Source organism: Crocodylus porosus, unplaced genomic scaffold (assembly GCF_001723895.1).
Source record: "Crocodylus porosus isolate Cpor-Errol unplaced genomic scaffold, CroPor_comp1, whole genome shotgun sequence".
NCBI classification, from domain to species: Eukaryota; Metazoa; Chordata; order Crocodylia; family Crocodylidae; genus Crocodylus; species Crocodylus porosus.
In genome coordinates, this window is record NW_017728914.1 from 10846124 (window position 1) to 10869996 (window position 23873).

General features: G+C 41.5%; 1 protein-coding gene across 2 annotated transcripts in view; it reads right to left on the bottom strand.

The window, feature by feature from the left end:
- Positions 1-23873, bottom strand: part of WWC1 (WW and C2 domain containing 1) — a 123008-nt gene that overhangs the window by 14989 nt on the left and 84146 nt on the right. For both annotated transcript variants that reach the window (XM_019534869.1, XM_019534870.1), the window contains exons 9-14: positions 22369-22611; positions 17458-17547; positions 12949-13484; positions 5483-5591; positions 1053-1133; positions 36-122 (exon numbers count right to left, since the gene is read on the bottom strand). In XM_019534869.1, the coding sequence (XP_019390414.1) occupies positions 36-122; positions 1053-1133; positions 5483-5591; positions 12949-13484; positions 17458-17547; positions 22369-22611 (1146 nt within the window). The remainder of the gene's footprint in view (positions 1-35; positions 123-1052; positions 1134-5482; positions 5592-12948; positions 13485-17457; positions 17548-22368; positions 22612-23873) is intronic.

Sequence of the window (23873 nt, forward strand, 5' to 3'; positions counted from 1 at the left end):
CAAATATTTCTTGTATGTTTATTTAATCTACTTACACTTTCTGATCTTGATGCAACAGCAGAGCAGGAACATTACTCAGCTGGATGACTAATATTGCAAATTGTTTATTTTTGTCATCATACCTAAATTAATTGTAAAAATATGAATAATCGCATTTGTAATGATAAAACTGCCTTTAACACAATGAAATAACTGTTGTGCTTTTCAGACACATTCAGATTTTCAAGCTTAAACAATTGCTGCACTCAGATATTAAAATGTGACAAGAGACGACTACCCATGGGAGTGTGAAAATTATTGTTTCTAATAGCTTGTTACATATAATTTAGTCAATTGCATTTTAGTAGCGCATAACATTTTTGCAACTAGTGCACATATAAAGGGACCAAAACATTCAGATGAGGTAGATAACAGATTTAAACCATAATGTTAAATTGGTTTTACCATGTGGTACTGGAATTTAGCAATAATATTCCTATCAGGATTTTACAGAGACCTTAATATAGAACCAATTTTTTTAAGGTAAAAACAGCATCAGAAGACATACATAATGCGCCATCAGTGAATGAGACATTCTGAAGCTGAACTTACAGTTCTTGATATCAGTAGCTAAACAAAATCAAAGTCTTATGCTAGCTATTTTCTTCATAGCTGTTTCTGAGAAGCTCACAAGGCACTTAAATCAACCCTCCGCTATGCCCACCGTGCTTGACAACGTTTATTGCTACTGTTGACATTCAGATGGGGTGGCCAGCTTTGTGTTATTAGTTATACTGTTAGTTGGCCCGGAAGGGAAGTAAGCCGTTTGAGAGATCAAATCCTTATTCATTTCTAATCCAGGAATAAAACCAGAAGACAAAGGGTCTCAATTCTCTCACTGATGATTTACACCAGCATGTAGCACTATTTCTACTGCATTAATGAGAGGAGAATCAGACCCTAAGTGTCCAGTTCATAAGGCTGCACAGAGATTAATCAAGGAAATATGAAAGCAGGTACAAGGGGGAGAGGGAGAGGGAGAAAAGACCCTCAAGGATAGCCACCCAGCTTACTTCATAGCAATTTGCACTTTGGCAGTCCCAGCTGCTTCCATATCATCACTGTCAAACACCATCGTTTCTGAAACACATGCCCTGAAAGGAATCAAGGACAATTAAGGGCCTGCTGGAGCTTCAGGAAGATGTAGGCAATTCTGGTGCCGCATGTTTTTCTCCCCACCACACAAAAAATGGAGGGGAATGGGCATATTGGTTTGTTAAAAGCGGTTAGCATTTTTTAACTTTAAAAAATCCTGCTAAGAAAAGTAAAGCACAATAAACACCTTCCAGTGAATGTACCACAGCTACATACTAGCAAGCAAGTCACATGCCCCCCACCCTGGCACTGCCAACAGACACGCAATAAACAGGGAACCATAAATCAGGGAGTGAAAGCTACCTCACAAATTCCTCCATGCCAATTGGGGAGCTCTATAGCACTCGCTGGGCCAAGCTAATGGGGAATGGCTGCGTGTGAGAGACCTTTTCAAAAGGGGGTGTGTATTGGAGCACTTTAGATGGTTAATATAGCTAATTTCTCAAAAGCAACAGAAAGTTAGATAGTAAATGTTATACTGGTGTCGCTAATGCAAGGCAGGAAAAACAGTCCAATAAAAAAAAATAAAAAAAATATCAGGATTGTATATAGCCAATTTTTTTCTAATAGTTTAACTGAAAGGTCTGAGTTACTACATTGCAGTGTTTAGCTAATCCTTTCTAAAACAGCTCATTTGGTCTTTTCCCACCTCTAAAATTTTCAAATGTTGTGCACAAAACTAAGTTAGAAAATGAAGTCTGTTGACCTCCTTTTTGACATTTTTAATGTATTGCTAACATAGTCAGCAGGATTATAGCAGTGGTGTTGCAACATGCCCAAAGCTTAAGTACACATTTGCTATGAAATCCAGCACTACACATGTTGTGCGTTAATGAACTCAGTGCTGAAATCAACAAATATTCTAAAGGGTACAAATTACTTAGCACTACCTAAATTCTCTGCATTTGGAATAATGGCTCAGATGCATCTCCCTTTCTAATCTACCCTAGACGCACAAAAAACAGGGTAAAAAAATATTAAGCTTCCAAGTGAAGAACTTAAATGACAGAAAATATTAGAATTAAATTAACCTCTGTGTATATATAAGGACACAGCTTTCATTACATGATCATGTAAACAATTATTTTCTGCCAGCTTGCTACCTCATTCAGTGCAAAGGATGGAGCCGTTCTCAAAATAAATCAGGGTTGTATAGTGAGGTTGTTGTCTGTAGGACCCTCTCTCGTGTTTCACAAGTTGGAAGATAGAGTGAATAAAATAGGGGATTGCAGAATGATAGTATCAGTCTCATAGTTAAGGCAATTGCATAATGCCCTGAACTGGATTGCTTGTGCCAGTGGAATTCTTCTGTGATGATAGGTAATTAACTTAATATCAATTTTTTTCAAAGGTGGCTACCTACTGGGTAATTCTCATCTTTTGGCTACCTGACTTTAGACCCTCTGGTCTGATTCATAGAAATGCTGAATATCTATACCTACTAAAGATAGTAGGAACTGAACTTTAGTATTACATAGCTCTTAATATTTAAGTACTGTCCAAAAATACAGGTATAGGACATCCCAAACTGGACAACCAAAAACGGCATTGGCAAATGTGCTGTTTATAGCATAATACTGTTTTGCAGCAATTCAGAGATTTTAGAGTTTGCTTTTGTGCTGCACTGGAATGAAGCCTGGATCCAAAATACCTTCCTCACAAAAAACTTTGTTGCAACTATATCAGTTCTGATAAGACAGCTTTTCTGCAAAATTTGGATTTATTCAGAATTGTTCCTACTAGTTCAGTATGTAGGAAATGAAGAAAAGAACCATACAAAGAACAGTGAGAAAAAAATTAAATTATGCATAGCTGTTCATTAAATGAGTAGCACATAGCCCTGTGAAGAAAAAAGTAGCTTTTCATGGAAGTCAATACTATATATGCATAGTTACCTATACAATTCATTATTTTCACAGAAACCATGGAAAAAGGCAATTTCTGTGATCACCATGAAAACTGGCATTTCCTATGATTTTGCACGGAAAAAAATTAGTAAAAATAAAATGCTGGCTCCCCAGTGGGAGCCAGCAGCCCAGGCTTGCACCCCACTGGAGTGGAGTGAGCTGCCAACATGAAAGACAACAGCCAAGATGGCAACTACCCCCTCTCCTCTGCCACTGATTGGCTGAAAGAGCTGACTTTTGCGTGTCCCTGTCCCTCTCTGCCAATCAGCATCCCCTGCATTTTGGGTACTTAACATTTTTAAGTTAAAACATTAAGATAGTTCCTGTGTGTGAATTCTTAGGCTTGAATGAAAAAACTGAAAGACTATCATGTAGCACCCTGTGGTCCATGAGCAGGACTATAATCTTCTTATCCACCAAACAGATCTTTGCCATTTGAACAGATGGAATAAATAGTTATAAGCGGTGGGGTGTCACACTCTGTGGGACCACTACTGCAGAATGGCAAGAGGATACAGGGACTTTGCTAGAGGGTTTCAGGTATTTGCTGACAAAAAAGGATGGTAAGACGTAAGGTTTCATTGTTCCACGCCAGTATTTGAAGGGACATTCGTGTATGGACACAGATTCTTCTTCCCGTTTCCTAAAGTGCTTCATGCCCTGCCCATCTAAGCTGGCTTTGTCCCAGACCATTTTCTTCCCCACCCTCTTCAACCAAGTCTCCTCTCTTACCCAGTTCCAGTCTCTGCTGCTTCGCTTCTTATGCTAGTATTAGTCTCTGGCCACAGCAAGTCCCTGTCTCACTCCTTTGTACCTCCCCCTTTTCCCTCTCACTGGTAATCTCCAGTGCCATCAACCACTGTCTAGTTCCTTAGAACCAGTCCTTTGCCCACCCCAATGCTGGATCCCCTGGTTCCAGGTCTTCATAAGCTCAGTTTCTCTCACCTCTGTTTTGGCTCTGGTTGCCATCCCATGCCTGCCCTTGCCAGACTCCTTCCCTGGGCTCCTCATCCAGTGTCAGTGTTTGCCTCATTAGCAATTCATTGCTCAGACAGTTTCAGTTCCCTCTTTGCACCCCAATGCCTTTTCAGATCAACCATCCTCAGCCCCCCTACTGTTTTCAACATACCCCACTGGTTCTCAGTCCCACTCTCCCCAGACTGTTCCAGTTCCTTTTCTTCTCTTGCCAGGCTTCAGTCCCAACCTTGCTGTAATCAAATTCCCTTAAAAGTTCTGCTTGCCACTTCTGCATTTCAATCAGGCACTTTGTTTTTCTCAAGTCCAGCAGAAGGGTCACTGAAAGCACAGGAGACATGCTACCTGCTATCAGATAAGGTGCCCAGAATAGTGACTGTGTGGAAACCCTGTTCAGTTACAGGCTGGAACATATCTAAATTTCCATACTCAGCATAAAACTCTGAAAGTCTCTTCTGAGCATACGCAAACGGTGATTCTTCAAAGTAGTAAAAACTTGACTAAATATGGGTGTATTTTCACCCCAAATTACATGACAACAAAAGACAAACCCTTGACATGAATGCCACTCTTCTGCCAGATTTATAATTCCTGTTTTGAGATTAACAATATTTTTTAACAAAGCCAAAACTCTATTCACTTTTGTTCAGCACCATGTCCAGTTTTGGGCCCCACACTGCAAGTAGGGTGTGGACAGATTGGAAAGTCCAGCACAGAATGACAAAAATGATTAGCAGCCTGGGAAGCATGATTTCTGAGGAAAGGCTAAAAGAACAGGGCTATTTAGCCTGGCAAGAAGACTGGGGGGAGGGTATGATAGTAGTCTTCAAATACCTGAAGGACTATTACAGAGAGAATGGAGATGGGCTTTTCTCTGTGGCCACAGGGAATAGGAGTAAGTGTAATGGCCTCAAGCTTCAGAAGAGGAAATATAGGTTGGAGGTTAGGAGGAACTTTCTGACTACAAAGGTGGTCAAACATTGGAACAGGCACCTAGAGAAGCGATGGAACCTTCATCCCCGGAAATTTTCAAGAGCAGGTTGGACAGACCCTTGGCTGAAACAGCTTAGTCAGAGATGATCCTGCCATAAACAGGGGTCTAGACTAAATGATCTTGCAAGGTCCCTTCCTGCCTGACTTTTTATCATCCTATGAAAACAACATTTTTCAATAGCCTCATTCCCAGAAACTGCCCAACTTAATTCAGCTGATAATTTCCACAAGGTTTCAACCTGAATATGACAATTGGCATGGAGGAAAATAGTGGCTTTCACAATGCAAAGCAAACTTTCATTTCACTTCCATTGTAGCATAATTCATCCTCTTTATAATGTTTGAAGAAATGGTCTAAAATCTTGGAAAGCCTTAATCACTGACCTGCAGACAACAATAAAATAGCATCTGACAATGTTGACTTAGTATCAGCATACGTATCGGAATGTACTACATAGAGACCTAGATTATACCTTTGTGCAGATGCCTCATATACCCCACTGTCTCCAGCAACAGATTCATCAGACACGGCAGCTGACACACATGCCACCTTCAGTGCAGCCCCTCCAACCGTATTTACACCTATCAGAAAATGCAAGAAGAAAGAACAAAAGCATTAATGAAAAGGAGCTGGCAGCATCAACAACTACCCTGTTCAGACAAGGGTCATCAAGTGATAATAGGCTCCTGAATTCAGATGGAAGTGGAACGTCTCATGTCTGGGTCCCAAGTCCTTATCTGGTGTTAAATTAGTGGTGGTAGATGGTGCCAGATCTTAGGGCTCCAAGGCTGTCAAAGTGTCTCATGGATGTACGAGGTCAGACCAGACACCGCACGGACAGCACAGCAGCACAACCCAGGCTTTATCTGATAGGGTGCCTCAACTCTGATCACTTGAGCTAAAGAGGAAGAAGTTCATGGCTTGCCTAATCCTGGAGTCCTATTCTCTGAGTGCCAATAGGATTGCAGGCAACACTACCAATTATACTTATTGTGACAGGGATGGTCATCCTCTGGTAAATATACTGCAGCCACCAAGCAGCCACTCAATGGTAGAGAGGGAAGCATAAAGGCAGTTTGGCATCTGTGATGATTTGGATAATATTTCCTTATGCAATTTATGAGTGCTGATTAATTTTATGAAATTACAGTACAACTAAAACTCTTATTTGGTATAGCAAGTCAGCCATGGTTAGACAAGGTCTTGATGGTATCATTCACTCCATCTGGAGGAAGATGCAGAACAAAAGAACCTGTTAACCTGAACAACTGGGCTCTGGATGAACAATGCGTCTAAGGAGGCTGCTAGAGCTGGAATTTACTTGCAGGGAAGATGAGTGAAAACCACAAATCCACTGAATAACAGAAAAAGACAGAGGAGAAAGCAAGTTAAAAAAAATTAAGCCAGGGTATTATAGAAAGCCTAAAGAAGATAACAACAAGATCTATAAAAGAAACTGGTTTACAATAAAACAAGGAGAGCAACATAGGCAACTCCTATAAATTAAAATAGATTAATTTTTCAGTGATTCAGCTGAGGACTATATAGCCAGAATGTTATTTTTTTTTTAAGATGCGGCTTAGGGATATTTTCTCCTGCATCCTTATATTTTTTTCCCCTCTTACTGACATGTTCATAAATCTTAGCACATAAAAACTAGCTAGAAAACATTCACAACATAAGAAATCAGTCATTAATTGGAAAAAAGCCAAACAGTAAGTTTTGAGGACTGTATTTTACATTCAAACATATTTTTCCTGTGCCATTATTAGAGGCTTCACTCCTATCGTATCCAATTGAAGCACACAGAAGTACCCGATAGGCATGTCTACACATAAAATTAATGAACCTGAATTTTTTGTGAAGAAAATTCAGGCTCATTAAAGTACTCCCCAGTGCACATCTACACTTGTGCCCCCATCGTGACCAAACTGAACACAGGCTGCTCCTGCCCTTTTCTGCACCCCTGCAGCAGACAGGGGGAGCTCCACATTCCCTTGGGTGTTAGCCCTGGGCTGGCAGAGGGTACGGGGGGCTTAGCACTGAGCTCTGGAGGGTGGGGAAGCTGCTCTGTGGGCAGCTCCATCACAGCTAGGGGGAGATTGAGCTTGGTTTGATGTCCATGTGCCTGGTGCATTAGGCTAATACACTGCTCAGGTATTGTTGCACATGTGTAGAAGGTGATGCTTTACTGGGCATTAATTTAATGTGTATTAAAGTGTCTCGTGTAGATGCACCTTACAGGTATAGAAGCAAGCCCCATATAGTCACTTTTTGAAAATAAGGGTTACCAAGATTAAGCTCTCTATTTCTCTCTGTATTACTGTTATGTGTCCATTATTCCAAAGCTTTTAATATGAAAATTATTTTCCCCTCCTGACTTGCTTTATAGCTCAAATCAGTTCAGACATGTACTGCCCCCAGTATATGTAAAGCTAGAATTTTTTGTATTAAACTTCCTTGTTAAACAAAAACACCACAAGTTGTTCCCTGCCCACTTGAGCTTTTTCTCTCCCTTCTATTAACCAATGCCACGTGAACACTTCAGCCCATAAAGCTTCTGTTTTGGATCACTTCAGCTGAGTGCCTTGTAGCCAAAAAGGATGAAAGAATTTTCTTTAGAACCACTATATACAGAACTATTTCTGCTTTGGAGAGAGAGCATTATTTTGCAAACTGGTTCCATAGCATTTTTACCCCTTCTTCTCCCTCCCTGTGATTGGGAAAGAATGCTTACATCTATTAAAATATTTCATTTTGCTTCTGCTTTCTTCTACATACAAATTCTGGATGCCAACTTCTTTCAGGTGGCAGGAGCTATAGTCTTGTGTTACCAATGCAAATTTCCTTGAACAGAGACAGTCCAAAGCCAGACATTATTAGGAGGGCTACATGCCAGATCTTTGGTGCTCAAAATAGAACCTTTTCTTTTTGTACTTCTATGAAGAAAACTGCTTAGCTGGAACTCAGCAATGGCAGACCAGAAAAATGGGACTGAACAACAGTGGCAGAGTGGGGGGGCGGAGCTCTGGGTAGGATGAGAGCAAAATTTGCATCAGATTTTTCAGGATAATGATCCTGTTCTCTTGTCTGGGAAGTTCCTAGATGTTACATTAAAAAAAAAAAAAAATGAGTAAAATAGAAAGTTAAATATTATGGCCACCTGCTTAGCTACTTGGTGTCGAGTGCTATGGAAAATGGGTGTAGTAGAGACACCTCTAATACAGAAGTCTCTAAATATCTTTGTGGGCTTTGATACACAACTGGGGACACTCCCAGAAGAAACAGTTTCCCATTCAGAGTTGGTGTAATGGAGCTGATAAAGTCAGGACTGTCTGTGCTTGCCAGTCCCAGACTGCTCCACAACCCAAGAAGCTAACAAAGGTTTAAAAATAAACCTCCTCAGTTAATGAGGAACACATGAAAAGGCACTCAGCCCAACTGCTAAAAGAGTGACATTTCAGAGTTTTTGTTTTTTTTTTCAAAAAACAGTAACATGTACCAGTAGATAATGTTTCTCTGCTAACAATATAAAATTGAGATAATTATTTAGGAACCATTTTAAAAGATGAACATTTCAGAGTTTTGGCTTCAACAGGGTTCAAGAATCTGACCAGTACAGTAGCAAAGAAGTTTGGCACCTGGGGAAAATCCCACAGTGGCAGCCCACCCTTGCCTTGCACACAGATCTGGGGGGCACACGCTCCCCCATGCTCGCCCAGGAGTTCACACAGCAGCTGGAGCCGCCTTCCCCCAACACTATGCCCTCCCAAACGAGCTGCTGGTGGCTCCATCCTGCGTTGCACCCTGGCTGGGCAGCGCCTCTTGGCACCCTTTCGCTTTGGCGCTCAGGGTGTTCACCTGCCCTTCCCTCCCCCTCTTACTACAACACTGGATCTGAGTATTTATTTATGCCAGGACAGAGCATTTCGCTAAAAGTGGTTTCAGGAGAAGTCTGGCACCTTGAGTTTCTGTTTTGGCCAGAAACACTGTGAAGCCCTTGGCAGTATATGGAGATGCCCTTGACCTTGCCGGACACAAGTAGTGCAGAGGCTGCACAATACCGAACAATGTGGGAAAATGCTCTCTGGACGTTCTTCAATCTAAAGAGAGGTTCAGTCAGAATTCTTCCAGACTGGTCCATGCATTTCTAACCTACACTGGACTTTTGGACTTTTATACTGAAGGAATTAGGGTCCAGCCCTGCAAATCTTTAGTCACATGAGCAGGAAGCTGTGGAGTAAGTGCTTTGGAAAGTTTATTTTCAAGATTTAGACAGTCAATGATCCTCACTGAATTCCAGAAGGGAACTGATGGACCGACACAGCTTTTAAACTTCATTTGACAGAATATAGTACCTATATTTTTTCCATGGTATACCATTTAACATTTGCTGACTTCAAGATAATATGAACTTAATATTAGAGATCGTTACAAATGAACTATATCCAATATCAAAATATAAATAAATCTTCTGCTGTGTTTTTTGTCACTCCATTGCCTCTAAGAGAGGGACACCATGTTGGCAGAGTGGTGCTTTTCCCAATGAACCTGAAAAGGAGAGAATTTTTCTCTAGGTTCAGTCCAGACATTGTACCAAATAGTTGATGTAATTTCATCAGGACATGGGCAGAAACTAGTATATAGAATGTATCATGTAACTGGATTATTTTTCATTCAAATACAGCCCATAAAAGTGAAAAAAAGTTACCAATGACGCAGATTACTTTTTAATTTTTGTGTGTTCTCTTTATGACTTCAAGTTCAATTTACTACGATGCACACAGAACTGTATCTGATACCCTTATGCCTCTTTTGTAAAAACTGCAACTAAGACCAACTATGTAGCTCAAGCACAAATTCCCTGATTGATAAAGATATCACAACCATTCCCAGCATCAGGAACTGAATTAAAGAGAACTGGGTCTCTGTGCCTTACTATATCCCCGATGGGGTATCTTCCCTGTAAGAAGCTTGTACCACTCCCTGACAGGGCTGCGCAGTTTCTAATGCAGTACTCGAGTGATACATGAAAGGCCAATATGAACCTAAAGATTGGTTACTACACTAATCCCCAGTATCACTCATGCACAATTGCTCTTTCAAAGCCAATTGAAACTGTGTACTATAGAAGCAGAGGGCAGAATTTGTCCTTGTTGACTTCTCTAGGGGTTAAATTTTGCTAAGTCCCACCAGTGGACCTAGTCTGCATTTATGCCATGCTATGGCCTATGGCCCAATGCACTTGCTCCACATGTTTGAAAACTTAACAGTAATACATAGATGGAACCGAAACGACCATTCTTAATGTTAAAAGGGGAAGCACATTTAAATATAAAACCAGCAAAAACCTCATGTAGCTGTTAAAAGAAAATAAACCAAAAAAAACAAACAACCCTCACAGATATACTTTAATTCTATTTGTAAAACATGTGAGCAGATATTGTCCCTAGAAGCCAAGTACTAACGGTCAGCCACACCATTTTAGCGTTACACTTAATTGTGAGTAATGCCTAGAAAGTGAAACCTCTGCTCATTATAGCCCTGAAATAAACTACTTACGGTGATTATTTTGTCTGCTGACTGAATAATAGCGATAATCACTTAATCTGCTTAACACCTTAGCTTTCACTGTAACAGCCTTGACAAATCTTGAAGTGCTAAAAACCTGAAAACTAATCAGTGTCCAGTTTTAACAGGAATAATTGCTCCTTTACACTCAAATCCCAGAGTATCTATTTCTAAGGGGATGGGAGAGCACAGAGAAGGGGGAAAGCCTCAGCTCATCTCTTCAATAGAATTTTAAATATTATGGAGGCTTCAGCTGACAAATGAGAACAATTTCAGATGCAAGATGGAAACAAATAGCGATCACACTTCACTAGTTCCCGTACCTCACAGAGTTCTTTCAGGATATCCAGAAAATGAAGCATTAGAAGGGCTCAAAACCCATTTGCTTTTGCAAAACAAAGCTCTTAGGTTAGAGGCAATATCTTTTATTAGAGCAACTAAATAGCAGCAAATTGTCTTTGCAAGCTTCCAAGTCCAAACACTCTTCATCAGGTTGAGGTGAATTCAAAGATTGTGAAAGTTCTCCCAGGTAGAAAAGAAACTTCATTTTGGACAGGGGAGGTAGACTGTGGAAGTTTTTATCCCCTGGGTTGCTCAGAGTCCTTTTGTGAGAGAGTTACTCTGTGACATGCAGATTAGGCAGACTTTGTCTCTGGAGACGTCTGATGTAAAAATGTCTTCTTTCTTGGTTATTAGTTGGTCTAATACAAGATATTGCCTCTAACCCAAGAGCTTTGTTTGTCTCTTTCTTAGACCATCACATCTACAACATGCATCCCATTTTTTACTGCAGTATTCAGCAAGCAGATGCAGTAGGGCTGTGCAAAGCTTTGTTTGCCGATTCAATTTGGTGGAGATTCGGCCCAATTTGGCAGCCAAATCTCCGAATCTGAGTCAAATCAGGAAACCCATTAATGTCTCTGAATCAAATTGGAAGCCTTCAATTTGATTCGCAGATATTCAGTGATTCAGACATAGACACAGCTTTATATGTTTTCTCTACATACCTCAAGGTACTAAGTGGGTCATGAATCCTGAGATAGTGGGGCAAATGGAGCATCCCACGGGAGCTCAGGGGGGTCACCAGTGCACTCAGTGGTGGACCTGGAAGTGGACCAGAGGCAACTGAGGTCCCTCTGTGGTCAATTGCTGAGCCAGGGGAGCACGGGGGGGTGAGGGAGTTCCTGATGCGCTCAGCTGTGGACCTGGAAGTGGACCAGAAGTACTTTCAGTGGGGGGCCCCCCTGTGTTCCTGTGGGATGCTCCATCCGCCCCACCATCTCAACATACATGAGCTACACTTGGTACCTCAAGGTATGTAGAAAGAGCTGTGTCTATGGCCGAATCACTGATTCTCTGACTCAAAATCGAATCTTCAGATTTGGCCCAACTGAATCAGGACAATGATCTGAATCAACGAATCGAATCACTGTCTCCCGAATCAAGTTGAATCCAAATTGAATATGGCCCCCTTCGCACAACCCTAATACGTAGGTGCCTACAGCACTAGTATGATTTTTTTTCCTTCACTACAGTAGTAAGTAAAGCCACTTTATTCACACAGGTCTCAACACCACTGAAATCAATGGGAATCCAAAGAGGTCTTGGGCTCTGTCTTCATGGATTGATTGTGCTAATTGTTATCTGATGCTCTTAATCTATTTATACAGGGCCAGTAGGTTCAGAAGAGGAAAACGTTTACTCTTGTATCGAACCTATTTACCAGAATATCCAGTATTTCTAAATGTTTTATTTTTGCAGAGTTTATTATCTAAACAAGTTATTGTTGCTAAGAGACTAAGATATCAAAACAGCTAGTGCTCAAGCTCAACCTAGCTATCTGTGCTCCACTGAAATCAATGCCAGTGCTACCACTGATTTCACAGGAAGCAAAACAAGACCTAGCATTCTCCCAGGATGTTTTTCTTTGTTTGTTTTTAACTGTTGACTAACTTTCCCCAGTCTCCCCACAGATTTCAGCCAGCAAGCTGTTTTTTTCTCCATATGTCCTTTTGGGGCATTCAATTTTAAATACTTTATTTCATGTTTTGAATACAAGTAATAAAATTTATGTTTTGTGCATCTAAGTGACAAACCACTATGATGGTGGGGAACTGGGCACCCTTATTTAGGCACTAAAATTTTAAAATTCCACAGTCACCTGTAGGACTCAAGTAAAGCATTCTTGGACATGAATTAAACTTATCAACTTGTTTTCCAATAAAGGTAGAACATATAGTTATGTAACCAAAGTACAGACCAATGTTTGTAATGTCTTATTTTTAGCTTAATCCTTTGCTGTTAAAAAAAATTAACAAGTTTTTAATATAGCATTTTAAAGTCATTTGGGTTGAATTGTCACTATACCTTGGCCATGATGTTTGTCCTCAGCTGTAGGCTCTTCTAGTTTATAGCCACTACTGCCAGTATTTAGAGTGAGTTCAGAAAAACTTGTATTTATTTCTGTATCTTCAAAGTCCATATGGCTCAAAAAGTTATCTCCAGGTAAAAGTGGGTCTAATACTAGTGGCGAGCACGGTGGAGAGGGGGAAGACAAAGATGACCTTGGAGACAATGATGTCATTGATTTGGGTGTCCCAGATAAGGATGATCTTAATGCCTGGATCCGACTGGTGGCATCTGTTTTGTGAGTTTTTGCTACCTCGTTCTCATGAATAGTGGTGATGTAGCCAGAAGGCCTAAATCCAGTGGCTCCCTCAAGAAGTAAAAAGTCCACTTTGTTTTGATATTCAGAGTCCAGCTGTTCCAACTGCTCATAATACAGATCAGTAAAACTGGCTGAGGTGGAAGAATCCTGGCTAGAGGTAGCAAGAGATCCTCTACTAGATGCAAGAGAACCAGGGCTGCTGCCTGAAGAGAGCGAAAGCATGCTGGTTGAGAGACTGTGAAGAAACACAAGACACATCAAACAAAGCTTGGCATTTTATATATCATCATAAGTCCCATGAAAGACATTGTGATACATTTATGCACAACCTGCCCACCAAAACACGGGTGCAGTTTGCTAGTTCAAGTCTTCAAGTTTAAAAGAAGCACCCACCTATAAGTTTTAGGCATCCTGGTAATTTGGAAATTGCAATCAATACAGGTATAACCACAAAGAAGTCCATAATTAGTCAACACTTTCCAAGAACTTAGTAGATGAAACTTCTAAAATGGACCAAAAAAATTGATCTTTTCCCTCCCGTAAGAGCTTAATGTCACAGAACAGAAGGCAATGGTCTGTCTATGACAGAAAAATCATTTCCAGTTGCCTAACCACTGATCTTAATCCTGCACGTGGCCATCTGTTAGTTCAGCCAGAAACTAGGGTTATAGTTGTCACAGCAGCCAGCAAATCTGCAATCATTTGCGAGATTCACCCATACAAGAATTAAGACCTTTGAGAAGAATCCAACTCAGTTATTCCAGTTCCATGAGATGGAAGAACTAAAAACATCCTCCATTAACCATTTACCTCTGAGGAGTGATCTTCAAATCATAATGACTCTAAAGAAAAGTTCATGTTAGTCAGATCTTTAAACTATGTTTGTTCACCTGAAAAAAACCAGACAATTTAGCACAATTTTTTTCCAAATCGGAAGAAACTCGGAAATGAAATAGCAGAGGATGCCTATAAATTGGACAGAGATACACTGGCAGGTGTGTGTGTGGGAAGCTTGCACTATGCCTACTTTTTAAACAGCCTTCTGAGCCTTTCTTTTCATGAGCATTAAATTCATTCCAAGTTTTACTTAAGAAAAGGAAATATGAAAGGGTAAAGCATGTAATTTGAAATGGTTCTGTTGTTGCCAGAGCACTGGTCTTGCATATTTCTTCATTAAAATCAGAGAGGATGTACAAACACATTTTCTAGAGGAGCATCACATAAGGGAAAACAAAATATCATCCTAAAACCAACAGATAATTATTACCCCTTTGATCCAATAGTATCTTGTACGCATGTGATTAGTGAAAGGCTCCTTCAAGTCTTAACCTGCAAATACTCAACTAACAAGTGAAGTGCTTATTATCCTAGAGTTCCACTTAAGCCAATGAAACTACTCAAGATTGTAAACATTATACCTGCTAGCGTTCACAGAACAGAGCCTTTTATCCATATATCACATCTGATTTGCTATTTAAAAACATGGACTAGAGTTATTTATAAGATAATATTAATAAACCTGTCTTTATAGGATTTATAGGACAGTTAAAATGTGATGCAGTTCAAAAGCTATATTCAATTAATCAGAACCATAACTGCATTCTTTTAAGAAGAGTATACAGCAGAGGCAGGCAAAACATGGCCTGCGGGCTGGATCCAGCCCACCAGGCCATTCTATCTGGCCCATGGGACCTATCCAAAAAACAATTACCAGCTTGCAGCTGCCCTCTGAAAGTCAGCAGGAGGCAGGGGCTTTCAGAAGTCATGCACTGTCAAGCTGGGTGGGCTCTGTACCTCTGCCTCTGTGGGGCTCCCAACACTTCAGCTAGGAGCCCCATGTGCAGGCACCTAGCACAATGGTGTGCAACTGGATGGGGAAGGGAGGTTTTGCCTGAAAGTGGGGAGGTTGTGAGGGAGATGTGGGAGGGTCCCCCTGCCTTGGTGCATAAGCCCCTGCTGCACTGTCAGCAGCAGCAGCAGGTGGGAGGCCTTCAGGGCACTCCTGGCAGGCAGAGTCCCCTGGCAGCACATAATACAGCTCCAGCTCAATCCTGGGAGCTGCATGTGGCAGCATAGTGCCCACCTGGCCCATTTCACTCACTTTTGACCAGGACCAGGCTGGCTCTGTGCCAGTACGTGGGGCTCCCAGCACTGCAGGCAGGAGCTGCATGTCATCAGTCTGTGCTGGGCTTGGCTGGCTGCATGTCCCCATGCGTAGCTTCCAGGGCTCCAGCGGGGAGCCAAGCATGGTAGCATGGAGTCTGCCTGGCCTGGTAGCGCGCAGCTCCCAGTCTCTGTACCACTGGGCTGGTCAGGTTTCGTGCCTCCCTGTGTGCCTCCCCACTGGAGTGCTGGAATCCCCATGTGGAGGCATGGAGCCAGCTTGACCCAGTGGTGCATGACTCCTACTTGCAGTGCTGGGAGCCCCATGTACTGGTATGGAGCTAGCCCTGTCTGGATTAAAGGCACGTGCCAGTGGGCTAGGCTAGGTTGGGCCAGCTCTGACACACCACATGCAGCTCCCAGGATTCAGCTGGAGCCCTGCGCTGCCAGAGTACTTTGTCTGCTGTGGGCCAGAAACACCCCGACAGCCTGCTGCTGCCACCCACAGCAAGGGCTGTGCAACCATGGGAGGGCATGTGGCAAGGGAGCCCACACCCACCCACACTCACAACCCCCCAGCCTGCTTCACAGCCCCCCAACCCTCCCCACACCTGTACCCACCACACCACCACCCACAATACACAAGAATAAGGCTATTTTGAACTATTATATAATTACCGCTACACACACTATGCAAACACATGTAAATCATGGCAAAAAATATTTTTTGAAATAAATCATAAACTAAAAATCAAACATCCACTACAACTTATTTTAATGTTGTTCTCTTTCTGGTTCCATAATGGCACACCACCCTCCCAAAAGGAGTACTCCCGGGGCAAGGGGAAAAGGGGAGAGGACCTCTGGTGGCAAAGGTCAGGAGTTAAGGGGTGTTAATTCCAGCCCCAAGACTGCAATCAGGGGGTGGGGCACCTGTTGGGGGCAGGGCTACCCTTGCAGCCCTCCACAGATCACCACAAGTCATTAAGTGGCCCTCCAGTCAAAATAATTGCCTACTCCTGGTATACAGAATTTATGTAGCCCCAGCAAACATGGCCTTATGCATTCAGATGGCAGATGCAAACTGAATCAGTCTTCTGATAAAATAAGTACTGTGCAAAACATGACTATTACAAGGGAGACTGCAGCACACAAGTCTACACTTGCAACTGTTTAACACACTATTCTGAGTTAGTAGACATACTCTATCCAAAAAGTATAAATTCTAAATTTCATTTTTAAAACTGAAGCTTCCTTCTTGTTGCTTGCAATAAGTCTGGCTGAGCATGATATTATGCTTACAAATGCATTCACCCAAGCATTCATGCCATGCTCAAAAAGCTTCTTCCTCAGTCAAACATGGCAGAAACAGAAAAAAAAAAGAGTGTAAATAAACAAGTTATACACTCTTCTCACTGAATAGGCAGGTCCCTACCATGCAGGAAATGCGCATATGACAACAAAGTTCTGCTACATAGGAGAACCACAAAAAGCCAACTACTGTCCAACAAAGCTGCTATAGAGCATATTAATCTTGTTTTAAAGTTTCTTTTTTTTTGTCTTTTTAATATTATATTCAATTGAAAACATCTCTGAACAAATTCTGAGAAGAAAAGAAGTACAGGACAGTGTTAGCTCAGTACGAGTAGTTGATAGAAACCTTTTCTCCTCAATGAGACTGGCCAATTACACAGTTGTATCTAGGGGAGACTTTATTCTAATGTGCAGTTGGTCTCAAACCTACTAACTTCATCCCTTTCAAAAACAGTCTGAACAGAGCTCATTTTAGTTCTCAAAATATATTCTTGACACTTTTTCAGAATACTTTCACAGATTCTATAAACATAACGTGTATGCTTACAGACAGAAGTGTAAATTTATAATCCAAGTTTAAAAAATGCACGTGTCATGGGTGACATCAATACACACATATGTATCTAAGAACCAGGCCTTTAGTTGCATAACTGTGTTGAATTATTTCATCACCCCCACTCCCCAGCAACATCTAAAGATTTTATTGGAGCACCATTAAAAGGGAAAAGGCACGAGTGCATGGACATGAGTCCAAAGCATCTGCATATTTCCGTAAAAAGCTAAAAACTCACCTCTTCAGCTGGGTGTGTAACATTGCAACCAATCTTGTTGTTTCCTCCAGTTCTCGAACCAAATTATTTCTTTTGCTATTCAATTTCAATCTAGAGAAGACAACAGAAACAGAAAAATAAGTTAAGATGATATTTATAAATTAAAATGCAGACTGAGAAATAGTTCTATGCAAGCCTACTGAGATTACTGAGGATATACACAGGATAAATGGGTGTTATGCATAATACAGGCATGTTTTTGTTTTATAGTATTTTTTTGGATAATTTAGGGGGAATATTACCCAATGCTTTCAGTCTTCTACTTAAGGTAAGTACAAAACTATATTTCTGGTGCATAGTGACTCAATGGGTGTTTAATAAGACCCATAGCCAAGATTTAATAACTTAATTATCATTCCTCCCATAAATATAATTTTCTCTGAACTGGAGAATTCAAATACCATATATACTCAAATCTAAAACTAAGTTCCCCCCTATTCAACATGGAAAGGAAGTCCCTTGTCCTGGATTTAAGGTGGGGCAGATGGCTGCTGTGACTCCAACTCTGGCCCCCACCGTGGGTCAGGGCCAGAGTCAGAGCCATAGCAGCTGCCTGCCACCACATCCTCCACCTATCTGCTGCCCCCACCCCCACTCCCACACCACTGCTGCTTATTGTCAGGTGCAGCTCCGTTCCCTCCTGGGCACAGAACACATGAAAGCAGCAACCCCTGCCCAGCCATGCTGCAACCTCCTGTAGTCAGAGTTGTTGCTGTCACCACTGCGTGGCCAGGCAGGGACTAGAGCTTTCACGTGCTCTGTGCCCAACGAGGGAATGGAGCCAGAGCTGTGTCTAATGGTAAGCAGAACAAGGAGGGAGTAGAGGCTATGGAGACCCTGTGGTAGGGGTGGGGGAGAACAGAGGCCATGGGAAATGGAAACTGCAGAGGGAAGGCAGCAAGTAGGTTGCCTGCCCCGCTAATTCATGTCCCCTGCCACTGCATGCCTCTCTGCTGCAGCAGTGGGAGAATTCATTTAAGACAACTCTCTGTTAATTAGATTCTAGATATGGACAGTTATAACAATTTTTTTTTACATTTGCCATATATAAAATCTAATTATTAAGGGGTTGTCTTAAATTGAAAGAGTCTTGGATCTGGGTAAAAACAGTAACCCAGCTATATGACATCTTGCATTTTTAACACCACAAGGTGACATCTGCAAAACCTAATTGGGTAATCTAAATTAACATTTCTATACCGTGTGCACGTTAAACATGAACATTATTATTGTGAAAATTATTTTCCCTTCATCTTCACCATCTACTGGATCCCAATTTAAAAAAATACTGGATTGTGATGTTTCTTTTTTATATCTTATGCCCTCTTTCTTCTAGAATAAGGAAGAACAAGCCAAACTCAAGTTCTATCAATGGTGAGACCTGTACAACAAGGTACAGCAAAACAAACATTTAAAAAAACTTCTACCAAGAAGTTCTACAGCTTAGACCTGTAATGGCTTTTGGAAGCAGCCCTGAACTCCATATAATCCTTTCTATGCTTACAAAGAGTCATTTGATGTACCGCCTGAATGTGGTGGCTGGATGGGTAGGGAGGGAGGGAAGGGGCAGGAAGCAGCTATAGCTCTGGGCCTGACCCAGCATCATAGCCAGAGATGTAGCACCTACCTGTTCCACCCAACTGACTCAATTCCAAGAAGAGAGAACATGGTTTCTCTCAACCATGTTAAATGGGAAGCAGGAGGGGGACCTTGTCTTGGAATCAAGGAATTATGGTATTTATCTTTGGCAGTACCAAAGTGGTGCTGTAGCCATGATGTAACCTAAAGAAGAATGCACTGCATTCAAAAGCTCGGCTAAGTCTGTCCCAACCATGTAGTTAGTCCAGTTAAAGGCATCACCCACAAAAACCCTTGCATCTCCATTATTTATCTTTATAACATGATTGAGGTAAATGAAGATTGTTACTCTTGATTTATATTGACATAAGATAAATTTTAACTTTAGTTATATTATATAGTTTAATGAAAATTAGAATAATCTAAGCAAAGGTAGCCTCAAATGTTAGCCAAGGCTTAGAAAGAAAAATGAGATCAGTAAGCCACATGAAGTTACAGAATTAAGATCTTCCACTTGAAGGATGCGTGCATCAACACTAAGGCTCCCTCTATATGTTATAGGCATTCATATGAAACCAGCTACACATGAAAAGTAGCTATAACACAATTACGCAGATCCAACTATTTATAAAGTTAGACCTCAAAAACGTGTACTAACTTTATAACTGATTGCTATTGAGCTTTATTTTGCACGTGTAACAGGGTCTCTCCTGTGGCTGGCAGCCCCATTAGCTGACAGGGCTCCTAGCTGCAGTGGGGCACCATGCCAAGTGAAACCCCCAAGCCCTAGGGATCCCAGCAGCTGCAGTTATCAGGGTCTGGGATTTCTCACACTCCTGAGCCCTGGGGATTGAGGCTTCAGTAATCCCTAGGACTTGGAAATGCAGGAAACCCCCAGCCCCTATGGCTGTGGCTGTCACAATCTGTAGGGCTCCAGGTTGTAGGAAATCCCTGGGGCCAGAGGATTGCAGCGATCCTCTGGGCAGGGGTTTCCCTGCAGTCCGGGGGGGGAGGGGGGGATGACTGTAGGGGCAATGCTCCAGCCCCAGGGGTGCATAGGGCACCCCTGTGGCTGGGAGCCTCCCATATAGGGTACATTGGGCTCCCAGCCACGGGAGCTTGGCAGTGCAGAGGGAGCCCGAGATCGTGTATTGTGACTTTAGCTTCACATGTAGAGTGGGCTTAAAAGAAAGATTTTTGAGCTTGTAAGCGTTTTGCAGTGTAGAAGCCTGATGAAGACTTCAGTGAACTTGTACATTTTCTACTGTGATATTATGGTAATCCTTAACTCCATAAGGTAGCCTTTCTTTTAGAAAATAAGTTATGTTGTTGTGTTCAAGGCTATTCTTGATTTATGTCCATGAATAAATGGTCATTTTTAAAATTAATACACTTTCAAAGAGAAATTTTATCTTGCATTTCAATTTATTGAATCTAGGAAATATGGAGTAATTCAATAGATTACACCTCTTCAAAGCAGTGCTGGGTGGCAGAAGGACTGGCTAGGGCAAAAGTGTGCTAAAGTGCAGGACCAGGCAGCAAGCAGCCCCAATACTTCAGCACCTTTGTGCCCCAGTCACTATCTACACATGCATTTTGGTGAAGCAAAAATTTTTCGCATAGGACAGTACTGACCCTGATAGTACTCTTACAGTGGAGTTAATTAATTTATGGGGCCCTAATACCACCATACATGTAGACGGTGACACTTTACTGCAGAGCTAAGTAGTCAACTCCACAGCAAAGCGAACACATAGATGCACTCAGTGTGTATTTAGAATGTGTAATATAAGAATGTGATCAATAAAGACGTCAGAGTAGTCTGAGAAACATCATTAATCCAGGATCACACACTACAGAACAGCAAAGTACTTATTAAATATGCCTAAAACTGAAGTATCCTATTTCCCCTTCTCTTATTTTGCAGCCTCTTGATATGATTTTTCCTATAAAAAGTTGCAACATAAGCAAAAGGTGTAGTTTTGGAATGGTAGCAGGGGCCATGATTTTAACTTGATAGGCTTTAGAATAGTAAAAAAACTTGAACTATTGGGACTGTTTAAGATGTGTAGAATTTTTCCAATACCACAAAGGCATGGAAACATTTTAGCATGCTTGTATAGGATGGCAGCTAATTACACACGGAGGAAATGAAACAATAAAACTACACACACAAAAATGAAGATAGTATATTCAATCCACATGTACAGTCAAGAGAACATGAGAGTGAGTAACAGTACTACAGACTGTAAGCAACAGACATCCACCCTGGTATGTCTGCAGGTTGATGACTGCACTGAGGTACAGCTCATACATGTTTTGATGCATTTACTACTGCACTTTTCCAGAGGATCTACTTCTCCAGTTGAAGTATTTCCCTGGGAGAAAGTTCTGTTGCATTTCTTTCAATTTACATGTTTCTTAGACTAGGATACCCCACGTGTCTTCCCACAATCCTGAAAAGCAGCAGTTTCTGTGGGGATACCACTGAAAGATTAACTAGAACAAAAAGCATGGATTTTAAAATTTCATCTGTCTACAGTTACCAGGCCCTGGTCCATGGCTGCATATAGCATGGAGACTGCAGGTACAAGATCCTGCTGAATAAAAGCATCCACTTGGTAGGCTCAGAAAAACTGGTTAATCTATATGACAATTTTATGAAATAATTTATTTTCATGGATTAGGGTGAAATAGTAAATTATGATGAGACAGAGACAGACAGAGATCTATCTGCATTTCTTAGGCTTGCTGAAGCAACAGGTTTGAAGGTAGGGGTAATACAGTCCAGCCTTCCCAAAACTAAATTGCAGACAGACATTTTCATTTGTTTGATCTTTTCAGGCAACACATTACAAGCACAAGTCCTCTCTGGCCATGTCTGCACAGTAAACATGTTGTGCCTGACAAAGGTGCCATCAAGCCAATCATGCTGCTCTGCACAGCCTGCCTCCTCAACCTGAGGCAGTGTACCTGTATTCACAAGGCCATCTGGGTGGGGTAATTCGTACTGCTGAGCGATTGCCAGTTATGCCTGCCATACTGTGCCAGTGCAATTCCATGGCTTCCAATTTATCAGGCAGTTTACATGAAATGACACCACATGCTTGATATTCAGCTATCAGGCACAGTGAGTTCACAGTGTTGACACCGCCTCCATTCTACAAGGACACTCCTGGAACACAGAAGCACCTTGCTACAAACTTTGTGCTATGATAAAAAGCTGATCATTTAATTTATACTTTCTGCCTCTTAGACAGTAATTTGAGCTTTGCTCTGAATTCAGTAACATACCTTTCTGTTAAGGCTTTGCTTTGAGTATCTCTTGCTGCCTGAAGGTCTTCCTCGAGACGTTTTCTCTCCATTTCCAGTCTTTCCACTTCACCCCGAGTCCACTTTCTAGGGCTAATAAACCGCAATTCTTTTAAGAGTTCCTCCTTCTCATTGATTAATATTAATCGGTCCCGTTCTGAATCCAATACACCTGGCCAGGCCTCGCTATCCAGTTTAGCCAGCTGTATTTTTAGGTTTGCTATTCTATGGAGGGAGAAAAAGGGGTGGGGGAGACAAAAAAAGTTACTGTGCATTTATTAGTTAGAAATCAGCTCCTACTTGACACATACTTACATAAGAAAGAGCAACCAGGACAACTAGCACCCAGGGTAGCCATTACAGCATTTCAGTCTGGAGACTGACTTCACCTTATTTTCTGGCCCTGCTTACACTACGATTTCTTAGATCTCCAATACCAGTAAGTACAACTCAACTAATGGCACCCTCATTTTTTTATGGATAGAGAGAACTAATGCAGGGCTGCAAACCCAGTACCCTGAGAGAATATGCACATAAAACATTGCTTTTATACTAAAGTAGCTAATAGTATGCAAGTTAGTAGTAAAACACCCAGTGCTAAATGTTGAAAAGGTTCTGGAAATTAAAGCCCACTTGCAACCATGTTAAGGTGCAAAGAGCAAGCACTTGCCTGGGATGGTTCAGGAATAGTACATCCTACGCTTGCTCAGGGAATCCTTGAGGTTCCTTCCAAGCCTATAATTCTACAAATCCAACATGCATGGGAGATCAGAATGCATTATATGGCATACTAGGAGTACACTAACATTTTATTTTTCAATGCTGCAACTACCATATGAACAAGTTTATTCCCCAACCCAGTCTCAGAATTCCCATGTATTATTACAGAAGCTCACTTCAGGTTGTTAATATAAAAAGCTGTTTTAATTCCCAAGGCTCAACATAACCAACTTTACATTCTCTTGTATTTAGTGCTGCATCAAAATACATTCAAGGACCACAGGGAAGTGAGACACAGGTTTTGGGAATAATCATCAGAAGTCATCAACAGTGATAGCTCATATGTTAGTAACTAAGACTAATGAAGATGCACAAGTCTGAGAACCATAATTTTAATAGTGAACTATATGGTTGTATAGCAGTTTCCATTTTAGTCAAGTGACTTATATTTCTGAAAGCTTCCCTTTAGAGAGAAAGCATAGAAAAACTGATCCTTAAACAACAATGAACTATTGTCGAAAATTTGAAACATTGTTACATAAAGTTCTGAAGCAAGGAGGGTGGGAATGTATTTCTCTATTACAAAAGATTTTGCCAGGCATTTACACAAAACCAAAAACTCTATAGCTTAAGGGTGGCTAGAATTACTCACCATGGGAGCCACATCCAATCCTCCACAGGAAGTTCAAAGGAGGGGGCAGGGTATGGGCTGAGCTGGCAGGTCTGGGAGAAGTGGGTAGGGCTTCCAGAAGCAGGACAATTGCCGC